Source organism: Nyctibius grandis, chromosome 3 (assembly GCF_013368605.1).
Source record: "Nyctibius grandis isolate bNycGra1 chromosome 3, bNycGra1.pri, whole genome shotgun sequence".
In the NCBI taxonomy this organism is placed as follows: Eukaryota; Metazoa; Chordata; class Aves; order Nyctibiiformes; family Nyctibiidae; genus Nyctibius; species Nyctibius grandis.
The window spans coordinates 72264242-72278386 of record NC_090660.1 but is presented as its reverse complement, the minus strand read 5'-3'; the positions used below and the strand labels follow the sequence as shown (position 1 = coordinate 72278386).

The following is a 14145-nucleotide window of genomic DNA, read 5'->3' as shown; positions in this document are numbered from 1 at the left end:
TGATCTTCAATCACGATATATTGCCAGTTACGGCAAAGGTGCATTACAGTCTGTGTACTTACAAAGTTAGGTTTTTGACTATCAACTGAGACACTTTCTTTTAATATACTACCCTTGAGGATTCATCTTTAAGGTCTCGAATGACACAAAGTGGAGTATGTGACATGTTTTATGGACATTTGGAACACAGTAGTTCAGCATAGCCACTCAGTCTGCTGCCTGCTGTGAGCCTTGCTCATAACCTTGTAACCAGTGCTTAAGATCATTTGAAATTTACCGGCTATCATTGCTAGCTCTGCTTTGATGCATACTTTTGCTAGTACCTTTGTCCAATTAGCAGAATCAATTAAAAATTATTTATCTGCACTGCTTTCTCTGGGTCCTGTATACTTTGTTGTTTTGAAATACCAGCTCCTTTGAGAATCATCTCAGACAACTGATTGAAAAAGACACAGTTGTTTAGTTTAGAATAAAATTCTCTAGTGTAGATAAATTGTATCTGTATTGTCACCTTTGTGATCATAAGCTTAAGAGAACAGTCAGATGAGTTAAAAGGTGCCATATTCAAAGAAAATAAAAATAAAAATAATTTATTTTTATGTGGAATCTGTAATTTAAGTTGAAGAACTTGCTCGTTGTCCTTCAGGAAGGAAAGCAGGACTCACCAAGGAATTGCATCTTTATCCAAATAGAAAGACTTTTAAAGTAAAAGGTTATAGAGGGTTTTTTTGGGTTCTTTTTTTAATATATCTAGCAGATGGAGTTGATGGCTGCAAAACATGAAAGTGGGAATACTCAGTATGCTTAGAAAGATTAAGAAGTGTTTTTAAAATTTCAGTTTTTGAAGTTACTATGTCTTAATACAAACAACATTTGTTCAGAAGGTACAATTTTGAAATATTTGCCTAATGAATACAGCAATTCCTTAATGAAACAGGGAAGAAAATTTAAGAAGTAATTTCTTTTTTTCCCTCAAATTCATCAAAGTTCCTGTTTGTTTATAGCAGTTTACTGTTCACAGTTAAACATGTCTGTGTGCTAGCTGTGTTCTTTTGTGTTGTATGTAAGTTTCATTAGTTGAGGGCTTGACTTCATTATTGCTCTGAATTGAATGTTTTCTTAGATGTTGAGGACCTTCCGGAGGAGGTGAATGAAGCCACAGGGCCAGGTATATATTTTGTAATTGTAATCTTAAAGTGTTTTGATGAAATACATGTGTTTTGAAATCTGATGTTAAAAAAAAAAATAAAGCTCATTATATGCTTTTTTCTTTTTATACTTTGTTTTATAGGTGAAATTACTGAAGATGTTGATATTGATAAAGATCTGTCAGGTATAATTTTTATAGTTTGTGAAAGAAAACATTTTTTCTTCCATTTATATTTGTTAATATAACTAAAAACCAAACAAAAAACAAGGCAGAGAAATGTGCCATATAGAATCATAGAATGGTTTGGGTTGGAAGGGACATTTAAAGATGATCTGGTCCAACTCCCCTGCCATGGGCAGGGACATCTTTCACTAGATCAGCTTGCTCAGAGCCCCATCCAACCTGACTTTGCACACTTCCAATGATGGGGCATTCACTACTGCTCTGGGCATCCTGTTCCAGTGTCTCACCACTCTCATCATAAAAAATTTCTTCCTTATGTCCTATTTAAATCTACCCTCTTTCACTTTAAAACCATTGCCCCTTGTCCTGTCGCTACAGGACTTGGTAAAAAGTCCATCTTCCTTATAAGCCCCGCTTATATACTGAAAGGCAGCAATAAGGTCTCCCTGGAGCTTTCTCTTCTTCAGGCTGAACAACCCCCAACTCTCTCAGCCTTTCTTCATAGGAGAGGTGTTCCAGCCCTCTGATCATTTTTGTGGCCCTCCTGGACCCGCTCCAACAGGTCCATGTTTGTCTTGTACTGAAAACTTCAGAGCTGGATGCAGTACTCCAGGTGGGGTCTCACGAGAGCGGAGTAGAGGGGCAGTATCACCTCCCTTGACCTGCTGGCCACGCTGTTTTTGATGCAGCCCAGGATATGGTTGACTTTCTGGGCTGCAAGTGCACGTTGCCGGCTCATGTCCAATTTCTCATCTACCAGGATCCCCAAGTCCTTCTTGGCAGGGCTGCTCTCAATCCAGTCATCCCCCAGCCTCTATTGATACCAGGGATTGCCCTGACCCTGGTGCAAGACCTTACACTTGTCCTTGTTGAGCTTCGTGACGTTCTTATGAAGTACTTAAAGCTTCAGTTTGAGCAATGGAGTATGTTAATTTCCCACATTACTACTCAAAAAGATTAAGTTGTAAATTTTTGTTTGTTGTGCTGGTGTCAGGGAATTTTAAATGAGTACTGTGTCAAATGTAATTTGAAGATTTGCTCTAAGAAGTTAAAAATATCATTAAGCAAGATTTTTTTAAAACATGACATTAATTCAGTCAGCTAGAACAAAATGATCTAAGTAGTTTAGTCTGAGCACAGTATGTGTAGGATTTGATGCTATATTTATTTACTACTTCCATTTGCAAAGTGTGTTCTAATATGATTAAATGGGAAAACAAACATTGTTTCGCACAAACAACAGTTGTAACCAAAATCACTTTTAGGGTGTGTAGTAGGAATGGAAGTCAGTAACAAAGAGGAGCTAAACTTTTGGACACGAAATGCATTCGGTACTTTTTTTCTACTCTTAAGTTAACCTGATTGGTTGTTCTACGGTTTAAATCTTCCGTTTTGTTTGATACTAATTTGACTCGGTGGCTGGTGGGAAATAAACACAGTATGTTCACAATTTTGTTTATAACTTTCAACACTTATTTTCTTTATAATAGTAGAAAGCAAGCATACAGAAGATGTTGTGGCCACTGAACCAGAGGAATCAGGTTTGTATATTGTCTTTTGCATGAGTTTGCTACTTTAAAAAAAAAATTGAGAATTATAAATATCATAGAATAGAATTCTATGCTGCAATAAAAATACATTTGTAACTGTTTCTGCAGCTTTTTTCTTTTAAAGACAAACATAACTGTGTTGTTGGAATCTATCATCTTGGGTTTTTTAATGACAATATTTTAGTGGCTTACAGAGCACTCTTCAGTTCTAGAAGTTGAGAGTGCTCCCAGTTCAGAAAAACTTACATCGATAAAAATGGCCACATAGCATCTAGAATCATTTTGGTTGGAAAGGACCTCTAAGATCATCAAGTCCAACCGTTAACCTAGCACTGCCAAGTCCACCACTAAACCATGTCACTAAGCACCACATCTACACATCTTTTATATATTATGTATATTGTAATATTATATATTTTATATATAGTATTATAATATATAATGTTATGTATATAATTATAAAGTATAATATGATATATAATTTTATGGGTTTTATATATTATAGTATTATATATTAATTTATTTATATTAGGTAATATGAAGCTGAAGATTTCTTTGCTATGCTCTGTTTCCACCAGGCAGTCAGTAATGCATACTAAAGAAAGAGAGTATAAGAAATAAAATGAAGTGTAATGTTTTCCCAGCTTTGAGGACTTTATTTATGGGCTTCCCAAGTCAGAGAATATATTTCCCCCTCTTCAGTCCTTCTTATTGACTACAGCCAGCATCCTGGCTATTCTGAATTTTTTTCTGGTGAGCCTGACCCCCTCCATGCATAAATAGGGAGCCACGTTCAACCTTCAGTCTATTAGCAGTAATAGTACTTAGTGACATGTCTAGTTTAAACATACATACAGAATTAAAAATAACTGAATTTTGAAGTCAAATATTTCATGATTACAGCTGGGAACATAGTAAGCATATGAACGTTTTCTAAGCCCATAATGTAGTAGCATGTGAAACTGTGGGAGATTTGTGCTTCGGATATCATAGAGATTTGAAGTATCATTTTTGAAACTGTGCGATCCTGCAATTTAGTCATTGGCCTACTTAAGTATTCATCTTTCTCCTGGAAAAATTCAGTTGAGGAAAATTTGCATCCCACTTCTGCAAGAGTAGAATTACAGAGCAGTCTTGATAGGTCACTGTTTTGAGCATAAGGGGAAAAACGCAGCTTTTTAAAAATATTTATAGAACCATCCAACTTGAATTGTTTGTACAATTTTGACTTACAGAAATGCCTGTTCAAGCTGAGGATTATTCAAATGATGATCTAGTGGGTAAGTTAATCTTAAGTGCTTGTTTTTTTCAAAAAAAAATTAAGCTATAGATGCATGGAAAGTTTGTAAACAAATTACTTTGTGGAGAGGAGTGAAGGGATATCATTATTGTCATTTAAAGTTGCTTCCTGTTTTTGAAGCAGTAATTTTTATCTTATACTGGATAAATGCTAGTAATAGTTACTGGGTTATATGGAAGCGTTAAAAATAAAACTGTGAGTAGTTTTAATTTACAACCTCATTTTTATTGATTTCAGACAGTGCTGGATACTTTTGCTGTAAAGGGAAATATAAAAATTTCAGGTCTCAACATATGCGCATACTTCCTTTCTCGAGTAACTGATCATGAATGGTGATACTGTCACTTCTCTGTGTATCAGTCAGATCTATTGGAATCCAACTGCAGCACGTTCTTTGGGCACTGATCTGGAAACAGGACTGTTTTGTCACGCCATCACATTTTTCTTGGCATAGCTGATTTTAAGAACAAGAGCACTTCCACCTCTTCCATCTGTTGCTTGACAGTAGTAAACATAGAGTTTACCAAAACCATTTTTAGAGTAGCTAAATATCTTCTAAATTTGAAGACTGCATATTATTACATTTTACGTGCTTTTTGGAGTTAGTTATTACAAGATGCTAGTTTGTTCTTCGTAATGAAGTGGTGGTGTTGCGTGAAACACTGAGTTGTATCTCTGGGCAGTAAATCACAGAAGTTGCAATCCAAGAGGCTTGACAGCTATATTTTTGTTTTGTTAGTTCTTTCTGGGTTAGTTAATCTTTGCAATGTGCAGAAGCTCTTACATGGTGTGGAGCCCAGGTAGTTCTGTAGGGTTTTGTTTTTCCTTGTGGGAAAGGAAACTTGTGTTTGGTTCTTCGGCATGCCAAAAGTGCTGTCACCGTTTAAGGCTGGTCTGGCTGTTAAGCGGACAGCAGACTCTTAACACATTGGCACCCAACGTGCAGCACAAAAGGGGCTTTGACAGGTTGCCTGGATAGTTCAAAGCCCAGCCCCGGTGGGAGAAGACCTGGATAGCTCAGGTGAGAGAGTTATCAGATTTCTGCCTTCGACGCCAATCCATGCATTCCTGAATCCAGTTCCTGTCTGCCGCTGAGTCCAGTCTGGGAGTTCCTGGCGCTTGCCCTGCAGCATCAGTGGTGATGTGATCGTCATCAGGGGAGGTAGATCTAGGTTTTGTGTATATTTGTACATATTTAATTATTTCCATTATTATTATTATTATACTATTCTTCTTATGCCTTGTCCTAGTCCAAACCAGGACAAGTAGCCAGAGAAGTGAAAAAGCATAGGAGGCCTTTGTGGTTGTCCAGTACAGATTGGAGGCCTGGTTTAGTTCGTGTTTTAATTTACATGCTGAACCTTAACTGAGGTGATTTGAAATGCTCGTATCAATATGTTAACTGTGTTGTCTGTGAGGTCTTTATAACCTGTTTATTGTAACAGCCCCATGTTGTGTTGAAATGTTTGAAGCCATAGGTATTCGTTAACAGATGCCTTATCTAAAAATGTTTTGTTTCATAATGAATATAAAATATTTTTAACCAAAGCTCATAATCCACGTAGGAACAAGCAGTAGTTACCTTTGACAGCATAGGCAAGAAGTTCAGCAAAGCTAGTGTTCAGTTCATTTGTTGTGCTTCAAGTTGGAACTATAGAACAAGAAAAGGTGTTTTCTCTCAGAAAATGTTGCTGCTTAAAGTTAAAATAACAAAAAGACACTTACAGGACTATTGCAAAATTTGAACAGTAGATAATTCCACTGCACAGTGTCAGTTGTATTGATATGAGGATATTGAGATGATCTCTTGACTTATATATACTATTTTAAAACTAAATTCAGAACCCAAGTATCAACTTTAAATCTTTAATTTTTGTTTTTCTGGACCATATTTCTATCGCTTTTTGTGCTGTAATTTATGGCTTGGTCTTGGAGCAGTAAATGAATTTCCTACCTTTACCAAAAAGAAATCTCTTATGTGTATTGTACAGCAGTTGATAGCACCACATCTACTCGTCTTTTAAATACCTCCAGGGATGGTGACTCCACCACTTCCCTGGGCAGCTTGTTCCAATGCTTGACAACCCTTTCGGTGAAGACATTTTTCCTAATATCCAATCTAAACCTTCCCGGCACAACTTGGGGCTTTTTCCTCTCGTCCTATTGCTTGTTACCTGGGAGAAGAGACCAACCCCCACCTCAGTACAACTCAGGTAGTTGTAGAGAGCGATAAGGTCTCCCCTGAGCCTCCTTTACTCCAGACTAAACAACCCCAGTTCCCTCAGCCACTCCTCATAAGACTTGTGCTCTAGACCCTGCACCAGATTCATTACCCTTCTTTGGACTCTCTTCAGCACCTCAATGTCTTTCTTGTAGTGAGGGGCTCAGAACTGCACACAGTATTTGAGGTGCGTCCTCACCAGTGCCAAGTACAAGGGGATGATCACTCCTTTAATTGCAGGTGGACTTTCAAGTAAGATGGTGGTATTGAACCTGGTTGTCCACTCTCCTTTTATTGTATTGTGATACAAAGAGAGTCCTTACTGTTTTCAAACACCATTAGAATAAAACGTAACTTGTTTTACTCTGGAATAGTATGTATTTCTGATCCTTTTGAAAGGCTTTTTAGATTTATTTTTTTTTTACTTTCAGTTGTTCTCAAAGCTAGTGCAGCACACTTTTTAAACCACAAGATTAACTGTAGCTCTATCCTAGTATATCTTGTGGAAATAGATAATAATTAACAGCACTGGAAGGAGTGAATATTTTCTTTTTCAATTCATGGGAAAGAGCGAGAGAATCAGTCAAAACCTATTTATTCAGTTATTAAACACACAAGTAACTATTAGGTGTAGTACCATGTACGTGATTCTTCGTTTAGGAGGTAGAAAATGAAAATAATTTGATCAGCACAAAATCTGCAACAGTGTACCAATCTAGTCAAGAGTCTTCAGTAATTTATATAGTTATGAGGTAACCACTTCGAAGGCAGAAGAATCGTTTATCAGTTTTTGTAAAAAGCTTACTGTTTCAGCACATAAAGTAGAATTCAAATAGCATCTCTGAAAATTAAGGGGGACATGAGTAAACTACTGACCGGGAATAAAAATTTTATTACTATTAAATTATTATTTTTTCCCACTATTAAGTATGTTTACCTGCCTTTTTTGGATGTGAAAATTTCAGTTAAAGTCAACATTATTCTCCCATTTTCCACTCAGAGTATGAAATTCATATTTACCAGGGATTTTTTTTTAAGTGTTTGTGATGGAGGATTCAGTATGGGGTTTTTTATTGTCAGAAGTCTTTTCTTCTTTGTTCATGTGATTTCATTTCATCGGGTATTCAAAGCTAGTATTTCTTGTTATTTCAGCAATAATAATATTAAAGTTCATTGTACTAGAGACAGTCAAGAACTCTCTTCTGAATGAAGAACAGCTTTATACCCATGTGCACTCTTTACGTATAGGAAAGATGTTATCCGTTTCTGTAATAAACATAACTTCAGGCAGTGTAAAAGATGTTCAGAAATGTTGCTTTAGAGTCCTCATTCGTCGTAGTATAAATTCATGCAACTTCATTTGAAGCATGGTGGCACCAGTTTGTATCAGGTTAGGAGCAGTTGTTTGGGTTTTGTCTGAAACATAGGAACTTATTTGCTTTGGAAAGAAGACGAGATAGTTCAGAGGATGAATTTAGCTGTGAGGAACATTCTCCCATTGTCAGTGAAGAGATCAGGTGTGGGATTTGAATATGCTGGATCAAAAGTTTTTTCCTGACTTCAGGGTATATCACAAAAAAAAAATAATAGTAGGCAACTGCATCTTTAGGTATCTGTAGGTAGTGTTTTCCATCTGTCTAAGTTTACTTCAAAAATTATTACCAATACTACTTTCCAGCAGTAAGCTATTTTAACTACGGTTATGATCTGTGTTTTTGTAAACTAATGCACTTGAGTGGTATGATAGGCTAGCTTGAAATATTACTGATTTAGGATTTTTGGCTAATCCTGTTTTATGCCGGCATGTAAATTGCAGTGGTTGTGATTGAGTGGTACTTGTTGGAGACCTATTTTAAGGGAAACACTACAGTTTTTTGGGGTACCTTTACTTAACTCTGTATTTAGATTTTGATCCCACTTGCATATGTTCAAATTTAAAATATCTAAGGGTTGTTTCCCCCTCCCCCCTCCTTTCATCTTGTATCCTTGGCATTTTTATAACTCTGCATATATTTTACCAACTGCTGAAATCCCTTATGTGTAGAGAAGTTTCAGCTTTACAACTTTTACCCTTCCTTATTCCCTGGCTCCTCTTTTCCAATTGTACGTGTCCTTGACTTTAAAAAAAAAAAAAAAAAGAAAAATTGTTTTAATGTATTTGTGACATGGCCTAGATTTCCTTTACAAGGTAAATGAAGTGCCATATACTGAGAAAAAAGTTACTGCTTAGATAAATATTTGAAAGTTTACATTTCCCAGCTTATACAGCAACTTTGTGTATATTCATTATGATAGCTCCTAGAAATGACAGTTTTCTCAAATTAACTAGTCTGATACAAAGTTGCATTTTTTATCATTTAAGATTTTTTTTGTTCTTGTTTTAGAGTAAGTTGTGTTTTGGTTGGTCCTTTAATATAGATTTCCCCTTATTTTTTCAGATACTTAAAGCTTCAAAAGAAAAGTCCCTACATCAGGAGGACCAGCCCTAACCATACGCTACAAAAGGGGAGCAGATGGTTGTAATAGACCTTATGATGTAATTACCAAGCAGTTCAGGGTTTGGGAAATGAACACTAAGATATTGTAAATGGGTTGTAGCCAACTGTCATTTTAGTAAGCTTTTTTAACACTTGGATGTTTAATTTACATTCCTGTCTGGATTTTTTTTTTTTGTTTTGGTCAAGTTTAGGGAATTCATTATTTTTCTTCTGTATTTGTGAGAGTTGCAACATTGAGCTGCATTTCATATGTGCTGTTCAAGCAATTGTTAATATTCTATTTATAACGTAGCAGCAAGTACATTTTTTCAGATTTTAATATATATCTTTTGTTGTGGATTCATACAGTATTTACAGAGCAGTTTGTTCAAATGAAACATATAATATTATGAATTTTTAAATGTTTTATAACTGCTGATATAGCATACAGCCTAACTGCATTTTGTTGAAAACACTAATCAGGCGCACACTACGCTGTGAAGTTTGACTTAAATCTCTTTGCACTGATGTTATGTCAACAGTTACACTACATGAATTTCGGGTGATTTTTAAAATAGCCTAACAAGATACAAAATGTGTATGTTTAATTCATACTAGTAAAAGGGCAGATTACTAAATTACTTTTTTCAGAATCCCTGTATGTGTGAATTAGAACTTTTTATTTATGCACATTTGATTTTTAGAGCAAAAATGTCTAGAAACTGCATAATAGCCTGGCAGGGAGTCAGTGTAGATTGCAACAAAACTGAGTTGCTGGAATCAGGTTGCATTCAGTAAAATTATTCTAGTTTGCCTACCAATATAGTGATCTCAAAGCTGGATTTAGTAAGCTTTATATTCAGTGAAATATTTTAAAAGTCAAATTTGCGTAAATACTTGACTTGTAAATTTTAGTTAAAAAAAGAAGTTTTGGAAATTCAACCTTAAGAAAAACAGGGTGTCAAAATTTAAGACCTATAATTGTAAATGCTCTTGTAAATGGTACGTCTGAAATTTAAACTTCGACTGATTTAAAATTTTAATATAGCAGGTGTACTTTTTACCTGTTCTGTGCTGCTGTTCCACAATTATGAAGACATATTTTATTCTTTGGCATTTTGCATATGTTCCTTTTTGGCTCAGGAATAATTGCTGTGATTTTAGGAAATTGCCAAGCCTGATACGGGAACTTAGAAGAAATAAGATAAATTTTTAAGAAGAGAAATCAATTTGGTAACCCTAACAGTGGTTGCTTTTGGTTGACAGGGAGATTTTAAGTTTCTCTAACACTGTTTTGAAGTCACAGGTATAGTGAACAGGGGCATCATACATGCTTGCCTTTTTTTGTTGTTTGGGATTTCAGTAAGACTCCACGTGAGTGAGTGTTACATCTGATCAATCAACACAAATGTCCCAAAGTGATTTCTGTGGATTTTTCAGGAAAGCAATAATACTCTTAGACTGTGATGTGATTTGGGATGGGAAATTCTAGTAAAATTACCTGTGATGATTGTGAATTGCAGAGCAATAATTTTTACAAAGCCATATTTTGTGAGGAAGCTTGGGAATAATTTTTAAATGGTGAATGGACGACTTTTTGTGTAACAGTGACAGCCTATTTGTAGAATTATGGGACTGTGGGAGTATATTATGCTGTGATCAAATTTTAAGTATTTTGTAACTGGGTATGTGATTTTATGTGCTTTATGTTTACAAAAATATGCCACGCTAAGCAAGGTCAAGTGGACTATTAAAAAAATGTATATTTAATCTGTTTTAATGTTTGGCTGCAATAAAACACAGAAGAATAGCTTTGTGTTTCTAGTGTCATTTTTTCCAAAATGTGGTAGATACTAACTACGGGGATAAGTATTTGCCTCAGCCACTAATTAATATTATTTTTCAAAGTAATAATTTTGAATGTTTAAAAATATATTTGAAGGTATTATTTACAAGGAGGAAAAAATATAGCAAGTAGAAGTAATTTTTATTTCTGGATGGTATTATGTGAAGGAAACAGGCATTACTCTAAGGTCTGTGTCTTCCATAGTTGTGTTGTGTTTCTTCTTTTGGAGTATTATCTATTCTGCAACCAGTTTGGCCTGAATTTTGCCCTTGATACATAATTTCTATTTATAACTTAAAATGGATGAGATATCACTCTTTAACAAATGTGAATGTGTAGGGGAAGTATGATGTCTGCCTTTCACAGAGAAATATTATAGGTTATGGTCCGTAGTTTAAATTGGAAATCTAGCAAGGGTGTTGTATCTGTGGAGTTCTGTGTTTGAAAATAAAAATCTTTCTTGACCTTTTCAGTTTTCAAACACCTCCATATTTTATGAAATATTGCTGAATAAAGCACTGTACTTTAAGAAAAAGTCAAAATATTATATCTTTATATTTTCACATTGCTATGTTGCTTCTTGCTGTACCTCAGTGAATCTATGAAATCTTGGATTCAGTTGCTTTTTTGGAAATCACAGGAAGAAATACCAATAAGGAAAGCAGAATTTAAATAAGAGTAGGATAGTAAAGTTTTATTTTAATATTGAAAATTTACTACAATTTTAAGTGACTTTTTCACATTCTCAGTAATTGAAAAAGTATCATATCATGACACTGTTCTTTCTAAGAAGTAAAGAACATGGATAAGATTGGATATAGGAAAGATACTGAAAAATGCCATGTTTTTACTGAATGTCATTGTGTAATTTTACGTGTTTCAAAAATTATGTATATGTAAATAGCAAATTGTATTGTACATTTATAGCGTTGGTTGGGATTCATGCAAAAGCTACAAGGTTTTTGAAATATGGTTTTAGTTGTGACTTGGGTCATTGTCACATGCACTCACAAATATTTAAACATATTATAATACGAAAAATAAATTTATTCTTTATAGTAGAAACCTTCTTGGGAATACCTGGTGCATACATTACACAGTGATAGCAGTCCTGGCCTGTAGAGGTTGGTTAAAACAGTTTTGTCTATGATTTTGATTTAGATTTGTTTTGCTGGAAACAGAGAAATTGAGTAAAGGATGAGAGTGGTTTGAAGAGCTAAGAAAAATTTTTGTTTGAGCTACAATTGGTTTAAGTTGATGACAAAATAGTCTCAAGATTTACTATCATATCCCCGTGTTTGAGACAGCACACTTTTAAACCGTTGTCAGAAATAGCATAATTAAAACCATCCGCACCATCAAAGTAAGCTAGGTATCACTGTGGAGGGAACAAAGCAGTATGTGCTAAATATGATGCTGAAGTGAATTCTTGGTTAAATATGGTGAGAGCTGAGAGAAACAAGATCTTCAGAGCTAACAAGATCAAGTTGTGATGAATTTCAAAAGCGCTACCTAGAAGGAGAAGCTGGCATGTTTAAAGATCATTGGAGAGGCTTCAGTGAAATCAGTGGCAGCTAATTTAGCAGAATGCAAGTTGAAAAAAGTCTGAGAGAGTACATAAATGGGTATAGAGAGCTGTAGGTTTTATGTTGCATGAGCCTCAGTAATAAAGATATGTGAAGCTGGAGAAGAAATGGGGGATAGGAGCAGGCTTTAGAGTGATGAGCTCATACCTCGTTCTACCTGCGATGGAAAAGAAGTTTCAGAAATAACATGAATGTCCAAGATGCGTGGAAGAGGGTCGCTGAGTGACGCAGAGGGAATTAGACAGAAGAGGTCAGGTGAAATATCAGTGTTGCTGATAAGGGAAAAGATACAGGGGAAAATGAGTGGCTAAATAGCATGCTGTATGTTGGTTTACTATCCTGTAGCGAGTTGTTCGTGTGCTTTGAGTTGGTAAAAATAATAGAAATAGAAATACATAAACTATTCCGTGTCTCATCCAGAGCTGCGTTATTGCTCTTTTTAAAATACAATATTTCTGATGACATACCGATGGACATGGCCGTATAAATAAATTTTATTTATTTATTTATTTGTTGTGTGGTATGCACAAAAAAATAAAAGCAAAAAAGCCAGTTTTCTGGGAAGTACTGAACAGCGCTTTCATTAATATACTGTTACAGTAATATTATTTCTTCTCCAAGTTATCCCATAGTATGTAACTGACTCTATAGAGCTTTTTGTCATTTCTTTCAACTTAATTGATAATCTGGACTTTATGATGGAATTGAAGAGGTGAATGACTTTCAGTGTGACCATATTTATTTAATTTGCCATATCATAATCAAGTTAGTACTCGTTCTGCCTTATGCTGAATACAACAATCAGTCATGCTATCTGTATTTTCAGTAGTAGCAGTTGTCAGCTTGTAGTAAAGGGTGAAATTTGAATGTGTGTCACGGTTTAAAGCTGGGCCAGCTATTAACCAGGTGGCAGATGCTCTCTGTTAACCCTCTCCCCCCCCCCTAAGGGAAAGGGAAAAGGGAGAGAGACTTATGGGTTGGAAAGTTAAAACAGTTTTAATAAACTATAGTAATGAAAAAGAATATAATAACAATAATAATAGAAATAATCAAATATATACAAAACCAAGACTGAGAGCTTGGAAATCCTCCTCAGGCAGAGTTGCTCCCCCCAGTACAGGCAGAGGGGAAAAAGCAGTACCTCCCCCCAGTACAGGCAGAGGGGAAAAAGCAGTACCTCCCCCCAGCACAGGCAGAGGGGAAAATGCAGTAGCTCCACCCAGCACAGGCAGAGGGGAAAATGCAAAAGCTCCCACTGCCATCACACCTGCAGGCTTTTAACTGGAAACTGGCAAAGCTGGTACCAATCAGTGGGAGACAGGAGGGCCCCTCCCTCCTGGGCCCCACCTCCAGGAGGCAGTGGGTTAGTGATAAATAGGAAAGTGAGAATGACGTGTGTGGGATGGAATACCTTGTTGGTCAATCTTGGGTCACCTGCCCTGTCTGCTCCCCCCCCCCTGCAGCTGTGACCCCCCTTTGGCTCTTCACTCGTAAGCAGTGAGGAATTTAGCAGTGACCTTGGTTTCTCTAAGACTAATTGGCCTGGTTTGGGCCAAACCAGGACAAATGTGAAATAGTTTGATTTCATGTGTGCGCATAACCCAGTTTCTTCATGAAAAAAATAAATGTTTTTCAGCATTTTTGCATGATGTATTTTATTCACAATATAATGCTTTGGAGCAGTCGGTTTAAGAAAACTGTGAAGATTGAGTATTCTGACAAGAAGTCTCTAATTGACTTAGAAATTAAAGAAAATATTTTTAATATATATAAGAATACCTCAAAAGAGTATATGTTAGAGAGGAAAATAATGGTAAAAAGCCAACTGACCT

The 14145-nt window shown here is 35.7% G+C and overlaps 1 protein-coding gene across 8 annotated transcripts in view; it reads left to right on the top strand.

The window, feature by feature from the left end:
• ASPH (aspartate beta-hydroxylase) overlaps window positions 1-14145 on the top strand; it is a 135021-nt gene that overhangs the window by 59012 nt on the left and 61864 nt on the right. For 7 of the 8 annotated variants that reach the window (XM_068395685.1, XM_068395683.1, XM_068395689.1 and 4 more), the window contains 4 exons: window positions 1124-1168; window positions 1292-1333; window positions 2824-2874; window positions 4119-4163. In XM_068395685.1, coding sequence (XP_068251786.1) covers window positions 1124-1168; window positions 1292-1333; window positions 2824-2874; window positions 4119-4163 — 183 coding nt within the window. The remainder of the gene's footprint in view (window positions 1-1123; window positions 1169-1291; window positions 1334-2823; window positions 2875-4118; window positions 4164-14145) is intronic. The other variant, XM_068395684.1, reaches the window with a different exon arrangement.